The sequence below is a fragment of the Uloborus diversus genome, chromosome 4, assembly GCF_026930045.1.
Source record: "Uloborus diversus isolate 005 chromosome 4, Udiv.v.3.1, whole genome shotgun sequence".
NCBI lineage: Eukaryota > Metazoa > Arthropoda > Arachnida > Araneae > Uloboridae > Uloborus > Uloborus diversus.
Window position 1 is genome coordinate 19741044 of NC_072734.1, and position 13394 is coordinate 19754437.

The 13394-nt window shown below is 31.7% G+C and overlaps 2 protein-coding genes across 2 annotated transcripts in view; one reads left to right on the forward strand and one right to left on the reverse strand.

The window, feature by feature from the left end:
• Positions 1–91: 91 nt before the first annotated feature.
• On the forward strand, positions 92–11478 carry LOC129221286 (metallo-beta-lactamase domain-containing protein 1-like). Its single transcript, XM_054855743.1, has 4 exons — positions 92–327; positions 3231–3391; positions 4860–4974; positions 11166–11478. The coding sequence occupies exons 1-4, from the start codon at positions 168–170 to the stop codon at positions 11405–11407; spliced, it is 678 nt and encodes a 225-aa protein (XP_054711718.1). The 5' UTR covers positions 92–167; the 3' UTR covers positions 11408–11478.
• Positions 11479–12814: 1336 nt separating this feature from the next.
• Positions 12815–13394, reverse strand: part of LOC129221285 (UDP-N-acetylglucosamine--peptide N-acetylglucosaminyltransferase 110 kDa subunit-like) — a 38664-nt gene continuing 38084 nt past the window's right edge. The window contains exon 21 of the mRNA XM_054855742.1: positions 12815–13251. Coding sequence (XP_054711717.1) covers positions 13095–13251 — 157 coding nt within the window. The 3' untranslated portion in view covers positions 12815–13094. The remainder of the gene's footprint in view (positions 13252–13394) is intronic.

The following is a 13394-nucleotide window of genomic DNA, read 5'->3' on the forward strand; positions in this document are numbered from 1 at the left end:
ATTTTAAAAAAAATTCTAACTCATGTGAGAAAAACTTGCCAAGCTAACTGGTGCCAATTTAAAGAACTGCTCTGTTTTGTTTACAGTCGGATCGACAACCGGGGCAGAAAAGACTTAAGAGAGACAGTTTTATTTATTGACTAAACATTTTATAGTTGGTAGAAATAATGACTATTTCTGTAGAAATAGTGAAAACTGGTTATTCATTTGTTGATAATGACAAAAACATAATGAAAGCCAACTGCACCTGTACTCTAGTAAAAGAAGGGAGCATCTCCGTGATAGTTGATACATTAACAGCTTGGGATGGTGCTTTTTTATTGAATGGTATAAAAATTATCAAAAAAATTTTTTTTGCCATATTGACTTTGTAAATTTTACAAGACTCAAACTTTTTAAACTAGCAATTTGTTTTGTTTATTCACGTATGATTTTTACCTTATGTATTCAATTTGTATCAAAGGGGGTGCTTTACATTTTGTGAAACTTTTAAATGGTAATATACAGTTACAATCTCGCATTACTGTAATGCCCTCTTATTGGGAGAGTATGAAAATATGCCTAAATGTCTGCTGACTATTTTATCATGAATTAAAATTAATGAAAATTTAAATTAATTTTAACAACTAGTAGTGTGAAGATATTTTTAACTTGAATGAGGGGTCTATACTTACTTTCCGCTTAGATATGGCTATTCCAGGCTGATGATTGCTAATAAGCAAGAAATCAAGTACATGAATGCCATTAGCTGGTATATGGGACATTTCAGGGTATTTGTGACATAGGGGTGTCCGTAACAAAACTTGTTAAAAGGTTAATATTTTTATATATATTGCAAAAGCATATTCCAAAGGACATGAACGTCATATTTTTTTTCTTTATTTACTTCATGTTATGCAAGTAATTGAAATCAAAACATCAAAAATACAAATTTTATTGTTATTGACTCTACATTGAATTTTTCTCCAATAGTGGCTTGAAATTCAAGTCGAAACTGGTGCTTGGGACAAATAAAGTAAAGGATCATCTCTAATACAGATAACAATTTTAATCAAAAAGTGCATTTGTTAAAAAATTATAAGTTGTGAAAATGATGATTGTAGAGTCCATAACAATAATTAGAAGAAAAGTTTTGTTAAAACTTTTATTTATGCATTTTATATTACTGAATTTATTATTTTCTAATATCACACCTATAGTGTTACAATATATTCTAAAATAAGTTTCATGATTAAATTCGGTATTTTTTATTAATTTTCTACATTTGGTTACGGACTCGACGAAACGTTACGGATTCTACATTTGGCAACTGTTTCAACGCAGCTCTTTCTTTACCAAAATGCTTGAACAGCCTGCCTAGAAAAAAAGAAGTAAAAGTAAGCCCTCTTAAAAGACTTACAATTTATACTTTAAAAAAACTTGGGGCTTTCAGAAGAATTTTGACTGCACAAGTCTATAGGAAGAGTCGGGGCACATTGGCCGGCTTCTCTACTTTTCTCTCTGTTTTTTATCTCATCATAAAATTCAAATAGCAGTTATATTTTCTACGATGAGTTTCATTAAATATTTCTCATCATCCCAAAAAAGGTTCTAGTACTAGTTGAAGGGATAATGAACTATATATTTCCAAAAATAGAAAGAAAAAATCATGCATATATTGCAAACGGTTGCTGGTAGTGTTGATATCTCTCCACAAAATCTTCCTTTTTTTTAAGAACAGAAATTAACAATTTTGAATTGTCCTGGTAACTTTCCTGATATTATGTGATTATGATGAATGTAATCCCTATCTACAATTTGTGGGGCATTGTAAAGAGATGTGTGAGAAAAAAGTGCTGCTCAACAAAAAAAAATCAAAGATTAAGAATGTTATAAAAGTTTTGTTTTGTGAGTACAAAATCAAAAATTTGTCTTCTAATTTAGTGAAATCCATGCCAAATTGGGAACAGGATATCATTTAAACTAGTGGAGGACATATTTCGTATTAGATTACTGTACCATGCATGTGTGTGTAAGTTAACCTAAACCAATTGAACAGAACTTGTGAACATTTTTGAGCTTGTCCCAGTTAACTTGTGTAGTACTGTTGTCAGGCTCTGATAAGTTGAATTTTGATCAATTGAGCTCAAACAATTTCATTCGTTAAAAAAAAGGAGTGAGAAAACGCAAAGTAAGACTTTGCATTGTGGATAACAATCAATATTGGCATTTTGCCAATCTCAGAATTTCTCTTCTTTGAGCCCAAAGTAAAATGAGCACTTCCAAAGTCTTGTTACTGGAGTCAGACTATATGCTGGTTCGAGTTTATACATTTAAAATTAAATTTTTGGGAAAAAGTTTCTTTTTAGCACTTTCACTAATTTTTAAACCTGCTTTATTTTTTAAATTAAACTAATTCTGGCAGAAAAAAAATTAAAAAATGTTTATTTATTTTAATAGAATAGGTTGAAGCTTCCATGGCCGAGCGGTGCTTTCTATGTCTGAGGTCGTGAGTTTGATTTCCACCGGTACCCTGGGTGTTATTTCCTCTCTTGCAATGTAACCCATTCTTAAGTTATCCTGTTTTTAGTAAAAATATGCATGGTGTGTTGTCTTGTTAGAAGCTCACCCCCTTGTGAGGCAAAAGTTCTTCCCCACAGCTGTACTATACGTTAAGTTTCGGATATCACAAATTTGCCATTTCAACTGCATTTGGGCGCAGACTTAGCTTTTTGGGCTTTCTGTTTTAAGATTCCATGTTGCTTGCTTCTATTTAGGCTGAACTAGAGTCACAACAAATTAATGAATGCAGTTAAAATATTTTTAGTGATTTTGGCCCAGAAAAGGGCCTTTGTTTGACAGAAAAATCAGACTCCGAATCCAATAATAATTAAGACGGAAAACTCAATCTATACTGAGGCCTAAAACCTATATCAGAGAAAGCTTTGTGGTTTCTAATTTTTATCTGTTGTCATCTCAAATTTGTTAATGAATTTAAAATGTCTGTAATTAAATAAGGCAAGATTTTTGAAGTGAGCGAAGTCCACACACAAGTGCAGTTGAAATGGCAAATTTGTGATATCTGCCATTTAACGTCGAGTCACAATTGTGGACATAACAATAAACTAACAAATATAATATGTTCTGCATTTGAAACTGATTACGTTCACTTAGTATTATTATCTATTTCTATTATATGTTACTGCATGTGTGATTAAACTGGCCTTAATGTACATACATATATAGTATAGAATTGGAGAAAAAAGGTCTAAAGCCGAGTGAGATAACCCATGCAATAGCCACACATGGACATTCAGATCACATTGGAAACCTGAACTTATTTACCAATGCTCTTCATATTGTTGGTCAATCAGTGTCAAGACAAGATGAATATCTCTTGCATAATTTTGAGGTAAATATGTAATTTTCATTTTCTCTGACTTTTTAAAACTCTGCTTATAGTACATGCAATACACTGACAGCCCGGTTATGACATCGAAAGAATGCAGTTTCGTCCTTGTGATGGAGTCTTCAGTCTGGAATGGTCAATAACTGAGTTAGAGGCAGATGTCATTGTGTTAAAGCTGAAAGTGCCTAATAACTGAGAGCTGGCTCTCTAATAAAAGTGTGCTTAATTTTGGAAAAAAGAATTAAAAAATCAGGAATAAAAAATCAACAATGGTTTGGAGAAAATTGTTATGTCTTATTTTATGTCTCTAAAGATCTGTTTAGAGTTCCTTTTAAAATGTTTTCAGAAGTAATCAGTGCTATAGCTGGGAACTCGCCTTGAAGTTCGGAGGGACTTGCCGAAAGAAAAGGTGGTTTGAAACCAGTTTATATTATTTTTACGTTATATTTATAATTAAAATTTCAATTGTTCACGAGAGGACACCCCCCCCCCCCACACAAACTACAGCACTGCACACTGCTACTGAGTTAAGTCATTGATTCAAATTTGGATTCATATTCTAAAAGACTTTGTAAAACACAATCAAGCCGCACAATAAGTAGATTTGTTAACACTGGTTCCAGGCTCATCATTTAGGGCGGTCAGGAGGACAATTTACTCCCTCTGGATTTGAGAAATCAAGATATTTTCACATATGTGGGCAGTGTTTATGTTGTTTTCCAATATGATTTGCACTGAGCATACATTCAGGGGTGCCCACAAAGGGTGATTACGGCGCAAGTTGTGCCACCAAATTTTTTGTGGGGGGATTTTTTAAATTTATTTATTGATTTATTTTTAATTTAAATTATTCATTTTATTTTATTGTATTCTGTTTATGTTCCATTTCATTTATTTATTTCGTTTGTGTGTGTGTCTCTCATCGGTGTAGCACTGAACTTTTCTAATAAAATAATTATAACAATAGTAGTAGTAGTAATAATAATAATAAATAAATTAATTAATTAATTTTTAAAAAAAGTAAATGAAATAAAAAAAGAGAACTAAAGAATTAAAAATAATTAATATTTAAAAAAAGTAAATAAAATAAAAAAGAGCTAAAAATAAAAAAGGGAAAGAGTGTTGAGAATTTTTTTTTTTTTTGGGGGGGGGGGGTATGGGCACCCCTGCATACATTCTTTCACACCCCAACACATGGAAAATTTTGAAATGATGGGCTTAACTGGTTGATAATACGACTATAATAATCAACCTTAATACTGACAATGGTTTCTCATAATATACTTGACTATTTCTGCAGTATTGTGTGATTTCTCATAAATGACTATCCCACAAAAATAAGTTGACATGCTGTAATTGCATGACATTTTTTGCTAACCCCACTGAAAAGCCGAAAATTTGAATATTTTTGAAGTGATAATTTTGTGTTTTATTCCAGATATAAAAAATTAGGATTCAATTTTTACCACAGGATCAACCTTATAAAATATCTGAGAATATAGAAGTAATTGCTACTCCTGGTCATACATTATCAGATGTCAGCATCATTGTAAAAAATACTGCATTAGGTGTTGTTGCTATTGTTGGTAAGTTTGAAAATACTTATGATTTTTTTTTCTTTACCAAAAAAACTTTGTAGCGAAAATCAGATAAAATAATTTTGAAACAATGTAAAGGTTTTACATTATTTTTGAAAATACGTTCTATTTCTTTCAATAATATTACAGTGGATTGTCACATGTGAGAACATCTGCATAAAAGTAGTATTTTTGCACGTTTTACACCATCGGAGTGACTGAAAGGCATGACGAATTTTCACCACTAGTTTACAAATTGAAACTTCTTCATAAATTTTCAAAATTTGAAGTTTCCTTTGAAAGATTCTTGCTGAAATGGCATTGTGGAGATGACTATTTGCGTCTGACGTTATCTGAGACAAACATTTCTTGTGTTTTCAGACCAGTATGTGCGTCAACTGTCTCTGTTCTCTGTTGTACTGAGCTGACGACACATAACCCCATTTCAAGTATGTCGAATCAATACCTTTGCACACCCCAAATAATTAGCATTAGCTTCTGTCATTCAACGGCCAGCGCATCATGCTCCAAAAATCACTTTTCAAACTAGGACATGTCAGTTATTGTTGAGTTATTCAGAAGGTATGGTAACCGATGTGATAGTGGACTCAAGTAAAATTTTTGGAAATTATGAAGAAACAGTTTAACCCTCTCTCCCCCCCCTCCCCATAAGAACTCTTCATATATGCATTCAAAAATCAGTAAAGTCACTACAAAATAACATTTTTATTTATTTATTTATTGAAAAAATTTTCAGTTTTAGAATGTGTTGTCACACAAAATTCTCACAAATGGCTAACCCAAATTTTTGGATCAGAAACACCCCTGTACTGTATGGTAGGTGCATGCCACACCTATGACTGACGTTCAGTGACTGACACTTATAACCACTAAGAAACAGACTTGAGGGCAATTTTTGTAAATGGACCATACCTGTTTCATGGGTGTTTGGAAAATTTTGTCACCTATTTGTACACATATCCAATGAAATTGGAATTTCGAGCATTTAAATGCTGCAATTGTCTTCAAATTTATTTATATGCTTGATTTTTTTTTTCAAAAGTTATATTTTGAAACTATGGACGTTTTATTCGTTAAGTTGAACTTAAGCTTCTTTGAAAAATTAGTTGATTATTTAAAAAAAAAAAAGTAGCAAGTTTTGTATTATTGTTTTGATTTTCAGTGATAAATTTAATGATGTAATCATTAATGAATTGATTTATGAATAAAAATTAAAAAAAACTCAGAAATAAATTGCTTAATGATGGTTATTTCTTAATGTACAAATTTAACCCTTAATATCTCTAAAATAAATGAAGATGTTCTGTGAACTTTTCCAGTGTTCCACATATATTGTCTTTCGTAAAAAATGCTAAACTGTACCCCTTGTAAAAAATTGAAAATTCCAGATCCAAAATAACTTTTCTAGAGAACTGTCCATATAGGTTTCAATTAGAGATGTAAAATTTAAGAAAATCAAAAAACGTTTACTGAGAAAATTAATTCTAAACAAAATGTAGCTCTTTATTATACTGTCTAAGAAAACATAATAAATGTTTAATATTGAAAAGTTATATACTCTCAATATTATCTTTTTAACAGAAATATACAAAAAACTTTTACTATTAAAAAAAACTAGCCTTTCTGTTTCTAACTACCAGTAGTTTTCGTTGGTCAAAACACCACATCCAAATTAACCACTAATCTTTGTATCCAAACAAACCAATCATCATTCAATTGTTGATTTTGAGTATGATGTGGTTTTTGTTAATTGTAATGTCAACTTTTTGGCAGATTTCTTTTTTTTTTGAAGTTGCAAGATTTAAAACAAAGTTTTTTTTTTGTTAAATACACATTGAATGAAAAAAACACTAAAATTTTGACTTAAACATTTCTACCAATTGATATTAATTTTGTCCTGTGCAGTGTTTTGTCTAGTTTTAGTTAAAAAAAATATCCAATTATCTTTTGACATACACAAAAATTAAATACAGTAAAATCTGTGTACAACGATACCGTTGGGACCTAAAAAAAATATCGTAATATACAGGTTATCATGATACAATAATAGACAGGTTTGATTATTCATGCTGACATTTTGCTGGGGCCAAAAAAAAATTTATAGACAGGTTGTCGTTATACACAGGTTTCACTGTAATCTAACAGCTTGCCTTTTTAAAGTTGGGTTTTTCATGTGGGATTACTGAACATGAAATTTTTTTTAAAAAAAGAGCTGTGAAAAGTAAATATTATAAATTTCTGAATACATTATTTTGTGCCAGAAATTTTAACTTTCCTGCGTGGAAATAAACCCCTTCAGAAAAAAATGACCCCGCCTCCTGCTGACCATGCTCATCACTATTTTCAACTCTGCTTTAATCCAATTGTATGTAGCAGGGTTATTGGCAACCTTATCTTCACCCTTTCAAAGTACGATGCAGAATTTAAAGCTTGAGGGGTAAAACTGTTTGGAGGGTCAAAAATACTGGCTTCACTGACCAAAATTTATAAAATACTGACCATATACTGTCTAAAATTATAAAAATTAACAAACTTTGGAGTAACAAAAAAGAGTCATACTTAGTGAAATAGATACTAAGTTTTGCTTATAAAATGCAGCAACATAATACACAGCTAATTTGGTACAAATTTTGACTGAAAGTTTAGTTTAATTCATATATTTATTGTATAATGAATAAAAAATTTTTGAAACTAGGAAAATAAATTAAAAGGTCTTGCAACTGTTTAAAATATTATTAAATGATTGAGAGCAGTTTTTCATTCACTTTTTCTCTTTGAAAAACTCAGTGGAAAACAACTTTAAGAAAAATTCTGAAATCAGAAAATACAAAGTGGAAAAAATATATAAATTGTACACTTATTCCTGTTAATTTTTAGTTAAAAACACCTATTAGTAAAACTCAGAACACATTTAGAAGAATGTTTTAATTTGAATTTTTAGAATTGTTTAACTAGTAAGCAAATATTTTTGCATATACAAAAATTACACTCTGTCTCAAAAAATATAGACACAAGCACTAGCACAATCAGAAATAGGAGGGGTTTTTTTCAGATGCTAAATTCCTTCTGGAGCGTTTTTTTTTAAATCAAAAATACCTTCTGAAGGTTTTTTTTTTTTGTTGATCAAAACAGCCCTTTCATATGCATTAACTACTGTATTAGAATTTGCATTTATGTTACAAGCAATAGCTCTGGAAGGGTGTTTTCACCCCCAATACCCTCCCCCTTCGCAGCGCAACTGGCCCCAAGCATAAAATACAATTCACAATAAAAATACAAATGGAGGAATTTATATCACATATGTGTATAATGATAACCAGTACGTGAAACACAAGTTAGGGTGATTTATTTTAAAAACATGTGTTGAATTTAAGAAAACTAGAAGAATAAGGTGTCCCATAATTAAACACTTTTTTAGTTTATGAGTTATACTTAAGGATGAGAAACAGTTACTAATGAAAATATGAAATTATGTTCTCATTACCTCTAGTTATTTCAAACACATGGTTTTCCATCGTAAGTATCAAGTTATTCCTGTGTCGAAAAATATTGGCTTTCAGTTTCATATAATTTTGGTGCCCGATGTTGCCCAAGGACAGATCCAGAAATTTATCAAAGAGTGGGCAATTGTTTTTTTTTTTTTTTTTTGTTTTTTACCATCACCTCTCCAACGTATCTGATTTACATCTACTCTAAAAGTTGCGTTTTATAAATTCCATTTCGTAATGATTCCTGGGAAATGTTTCAGATCCCCCTCCTCCTAACATCATTGAAGGTCGTCTAAAATTGCGCCTTTGTTCCAAAAGGCGCAATTTTAACAAAATAACGTATTGGAACGAAAAATTACCAGAGGAAAGTCACTCAAACCATTCCTTCCCCTAACACTACCCAAGATATATACAATCCTGTCTTTTAAGACTTAAATTTTGAAAAATGCCTGGCGGAAGGCCTCCAAAGATCGAGAAACAACCCTGTGCTGAGAAATAACTGGAGAAAACCAACATAATTATAGTACAAATACACAATACGTATATTTCTGCTATAATTATGTTGGTTTTCTTCAAATATCACCAAAGTTTAAAATCGCCCTTTTGAAATTTTTCTCCCAAAAAGCTTCTGTGAGGGAGATTTGAACCATATTTCTTTCCTTAAAATCATATCAAAGATGGCCTACACTATCGTGTTTGGACCTCAATTCGGAGAAATTACCGGTGCAGGGTTCTTCAAAGGATCGCCCCTCTCTTGCTTTTGCCACACGTTTAACATTGGATTTAAGTTTGGGCTAACCGATGGCCATTCCAAACGACACTGATATTATTCATGTTGAACTACAGATTTGTTGAGTTTGATACATCAGTAAGCGCTTTGTCTTGCTGAAATACAGTTTGGACCACCTAACAAATCCTGTATTGGAATAAGGTAGTCCTCTAATACTCGCTAATAGTTGAGAAAGCTCATTTTCTTGTTAAATTGCTAAATAAATGGATTTTCTTATGCTAATTCATAAGAATGCAACTTTGAAGTAGGAGGGAGAAGTTTACGGTTTCCATCAGTCCTAATTTATGAGGCCACATTCCATACTTATAGAGATATTTTAATCAGCAAAGGAACGATAAACATCTAAAAATATAGCATAATTTTACCAAAAAAAAAAAGCTTCAAGGGGGTTGCCCCCTAACCCCCCCTCCCCAATTTTTTTGGGCACCACATGTCTAAAGATATGTCAAAATTATGGGTTACCCTATTTTCGGTTTTTCTAAATGAATTCAACATATGATGCAGGGGTATCCCTCCCCCTGAGATCAAGAGTGCAACCCCTCTAAACATTGCAAAAGACTACCCCCCCCCCCGAAAAAAAACAGAAAAATACCCCTCAAAACAAACCTCTTTAAAAAGTTCAATGGCATAATCTGCACCATAACCTCCCCCCTCCCCAGGTGGGCATCCCTACATGATGTTTTTTCTAATAAATTAACCTTATCTTGTGCTTTACATACTGTTTATTATTAGTAAACACCATATGAATGTAAATATCCTACCATATTCATATTTTTACTATGAATTGTATTTTATGTTTGTTCCTGAATTTTTGGGACAGGGTGTAAGTTTACTTATACTGCAAGAACTTATGATGAAAGTTAAAGGCAACAAATTAAAATAAGAATTTAAACATAATAAATTTTTACTCATCTCGATATTGTACACAAATGCAACTGTCATGCATACCTTATTTCTCGAAAAAATCTTTGTATACTTGTACATTGGACAAAAACAGGAAAATGTTTCAAAGAATATACCCAATACCAAAGTGTGTATGGTTGCTAGGTTTTCCATAGAACTAGATCATCCCAATCCAATGAAAGCATAAGAAAGATTTTTATCAAGTAAAACAGACTACCAAGTAGGCGAAATCGGGCTGCTATATTAGCATCTCATTGCTTTTTTGGCATTTTTTAAAGTTGATTAGAAAATGAAAACAAAATTGGCAGTAAACATTATCTTAAACATAATTTAGTACATTTGCAAAAAAAACTGACTTTACTGACTAAAATCTGTTAATACTGACCAGTTTTATGCCCTGTAAGCTTTAAGTTCGTTAGAAAAGAGAGTTACAGTTGGTTCTTAGTTTAAAGACGATTTTTTACGGTTCGGAATGTTCCGCTGTAGTTTTAGAAGCACTCTATTTAAGGACGTATTCTACTTGGAAACGATTTGTTGTGGTCCCTGGATCCGACTCTATATTTCCAGTAACGCACAATTTCATCAATCAACCTTGATGGATTATTTTGATGTACCAAAGTAAGAGAAAGTAAAACTTGGCTATTATAATGAACGTTTTTTTTTCTTTTTAATTTGACTAATTTATAGGTATTAATTTCATAAGATATTGTTTTTCTAGCCGAATTCTACAGCTATTCATGCAATTAATTTTTTTTTCTTTTCTTTCTTTCTTGAATTTCCCACTTCACCCAAGTCATCACTCTGCATAAGTGGTCAAAAATTTTTGGTCCCTTGAGTGATGACGAAAGGAGGTTTCCTTGTATTTTTGTTCTTTATCACTTACTTAAAATAAAGGTAATTTTATCAATCTAAATTGGTTTTTAAAAATTTACAAAATATTTTGTAATTTTTAATTCTGTTTTTACTTATATATAATGAATATTACTTTTTTTAAATAGGTGATTTATTTGAAAAACAGGAAGATATTTCAAATCCACATGTGTGGCAAGTAATTGCAGGAAGTGAAAATGAGGATTTGCAATTTAAAAATAGAGAAAAGATACTGAATTCTGTTGATTACATAATTCCAGGACATGGACCTGGGTTTGTTGTAACTGAAGGTTTACGAGGAATTCATAAGTCAACAAAATTATCAGCATTGGCGCTAGCTGTTGAAGAGCCCAGGGCAGAAGAGAAATAGTGGGTTGGCAAAAAGAGAGGGTGAGAAAGAAATTGAAATTAAAGCATTTATGGCTGTAAATATCAATTTATTATGGAAGTAATTTACAAAGTTTCAAATAATAAATATTTTGAAAATTTCGTGTCTTTCTAATGTATTGTGAATTGAGAATTTTTTTTTAATATGCCTAGAGATCATAGCTACTGTCTGTACACATTTACAATGGAATTAGCAAATGGTCCAGGAAGATAATTCAATTTGAAAGAGGGGGAAAAGGAAAAATTTGATGCACGTTTCTTTCATTTCAATGACTTTGCTTAATATAGGGGCTAACACTCATCTGTAAAGGCAAACTCGTGCACCTCTGCAATGCGTCGATTACCAGATGGCCGCCAAGAGCCAAGGCGTACCCTTATCCTTATAAAACTTAGATTCTAAACCGTCCCACCTCAAGGCCCGCGCCTCTAGTTTCCGATTAGGCAGCCATGGCCTCTTGTCAGGCTGTATACCGGATGTTCACTTTTCGATGTCATTAGTGTTCAAACAGTACTAGAATTTTTTTTAAAAAATCCTACAGTAGATTCTGAAACAGTTCAACATGTTTATGAGATGCATTTTAAGAAAAAGAATAAAGCTTGAATGTTTTCAGCTGAAATTTTTGGATTCTATATTGTCGCCTCAGAACAACTCTGCGACATCTAACCCCAGGAATAACACTAAGATATCCTACTGTTGCTCTGAGGCAACAATATATAAATTTATAAGAAAAATGTTTTATCAAAGTAGGGGAAGGTGGGCTACAATGATACAAAGAGACATTGGAATTTCCTAAATAACTGTTTCACAGCCAATTTTTGCCATTTAGATGAGGTAAACAAGTTAATTACTACTCAGAATTTCATGCAGCACAAGGCTACCAGACCGTGTATAAGAGAAACAGTTTTTTTTCATTACACGGACCTCCAAACTTTTATGAAAGTTTTTACGTACTACTGTTTTCTGGGATTTAACTGAATAACAGTGTTGTTTGTTTTGCTAAAACTTAATGTTATTTCGAAATAAGCCCATAGTTTTGACATATCAGGTTGTATTTTTATATTCAATAACATTACGCCTTTGCGCTGTTTGGGGCCACAACAAAAGCAACCTTTTTGAAGCCTCATTGAGACATCTCAATGTAACCCCTAATAGACTAGTTGTAAAGAATAATTATTAGTAGATTTAAGTAATTGAGTAAAATTGTTGCTTTCTAATTGTGTTTTGACTATTAAAAGAAATAGAATAGCAAAAAATTAATTTAAATAAAAAGGTGGTTTCAATCGATTCACCTGAAATTGAAGTTTAAAATTCTATCTACAAAAGTCTAACTTAATTTTGTTTTGTAATGAAAAGTTATATCTGAGGTAAAATGTAAAGAAAAACATGACAGTGTTTAATACTTCATTTAATCAAAGAAACATACAAAATAAAATGTCCAGTCAGGATTTCGTCTTGAATCAGCAATAGAGATTAAAAAATACTACGAAATATGATTGATGATTATAAACAGTTGAACACATTCTTGATGATGCAGGCAGGAAATTTAAATTACTTCAAGGAACGCGGCAGCAGATTTCATTCTACCAGTCACACGAAATTTATACAGATTTAAATTAAAAAAAGAAAGGAAAAGGATATATGCAAGAACATATTCTGTTGGTGGCACAGTTCATGATAACTCGGTTATGTGATCAGGCTTTTCTCCTTTCTCATATTTAGCCCACATACAATAAAAGAGTCTTTCTAAGTTTGTTGCATATGTTTTGACATTGAATAGTGGACTTTCTGTTCGAGCCGTCCAAACTTTTGCTCGAATTGCCTTTAAACTGAAACAAAAAACCATTTTATCTTAGCATAAAATAATAGAATTCTGAAAGCAAATTTTTATTATACAGATAAGAGGAGGATGATGTGTGCAGTTATAAACTCAGCAAAAGAAGATTTGATATAGCATGCAACAATCATTTAT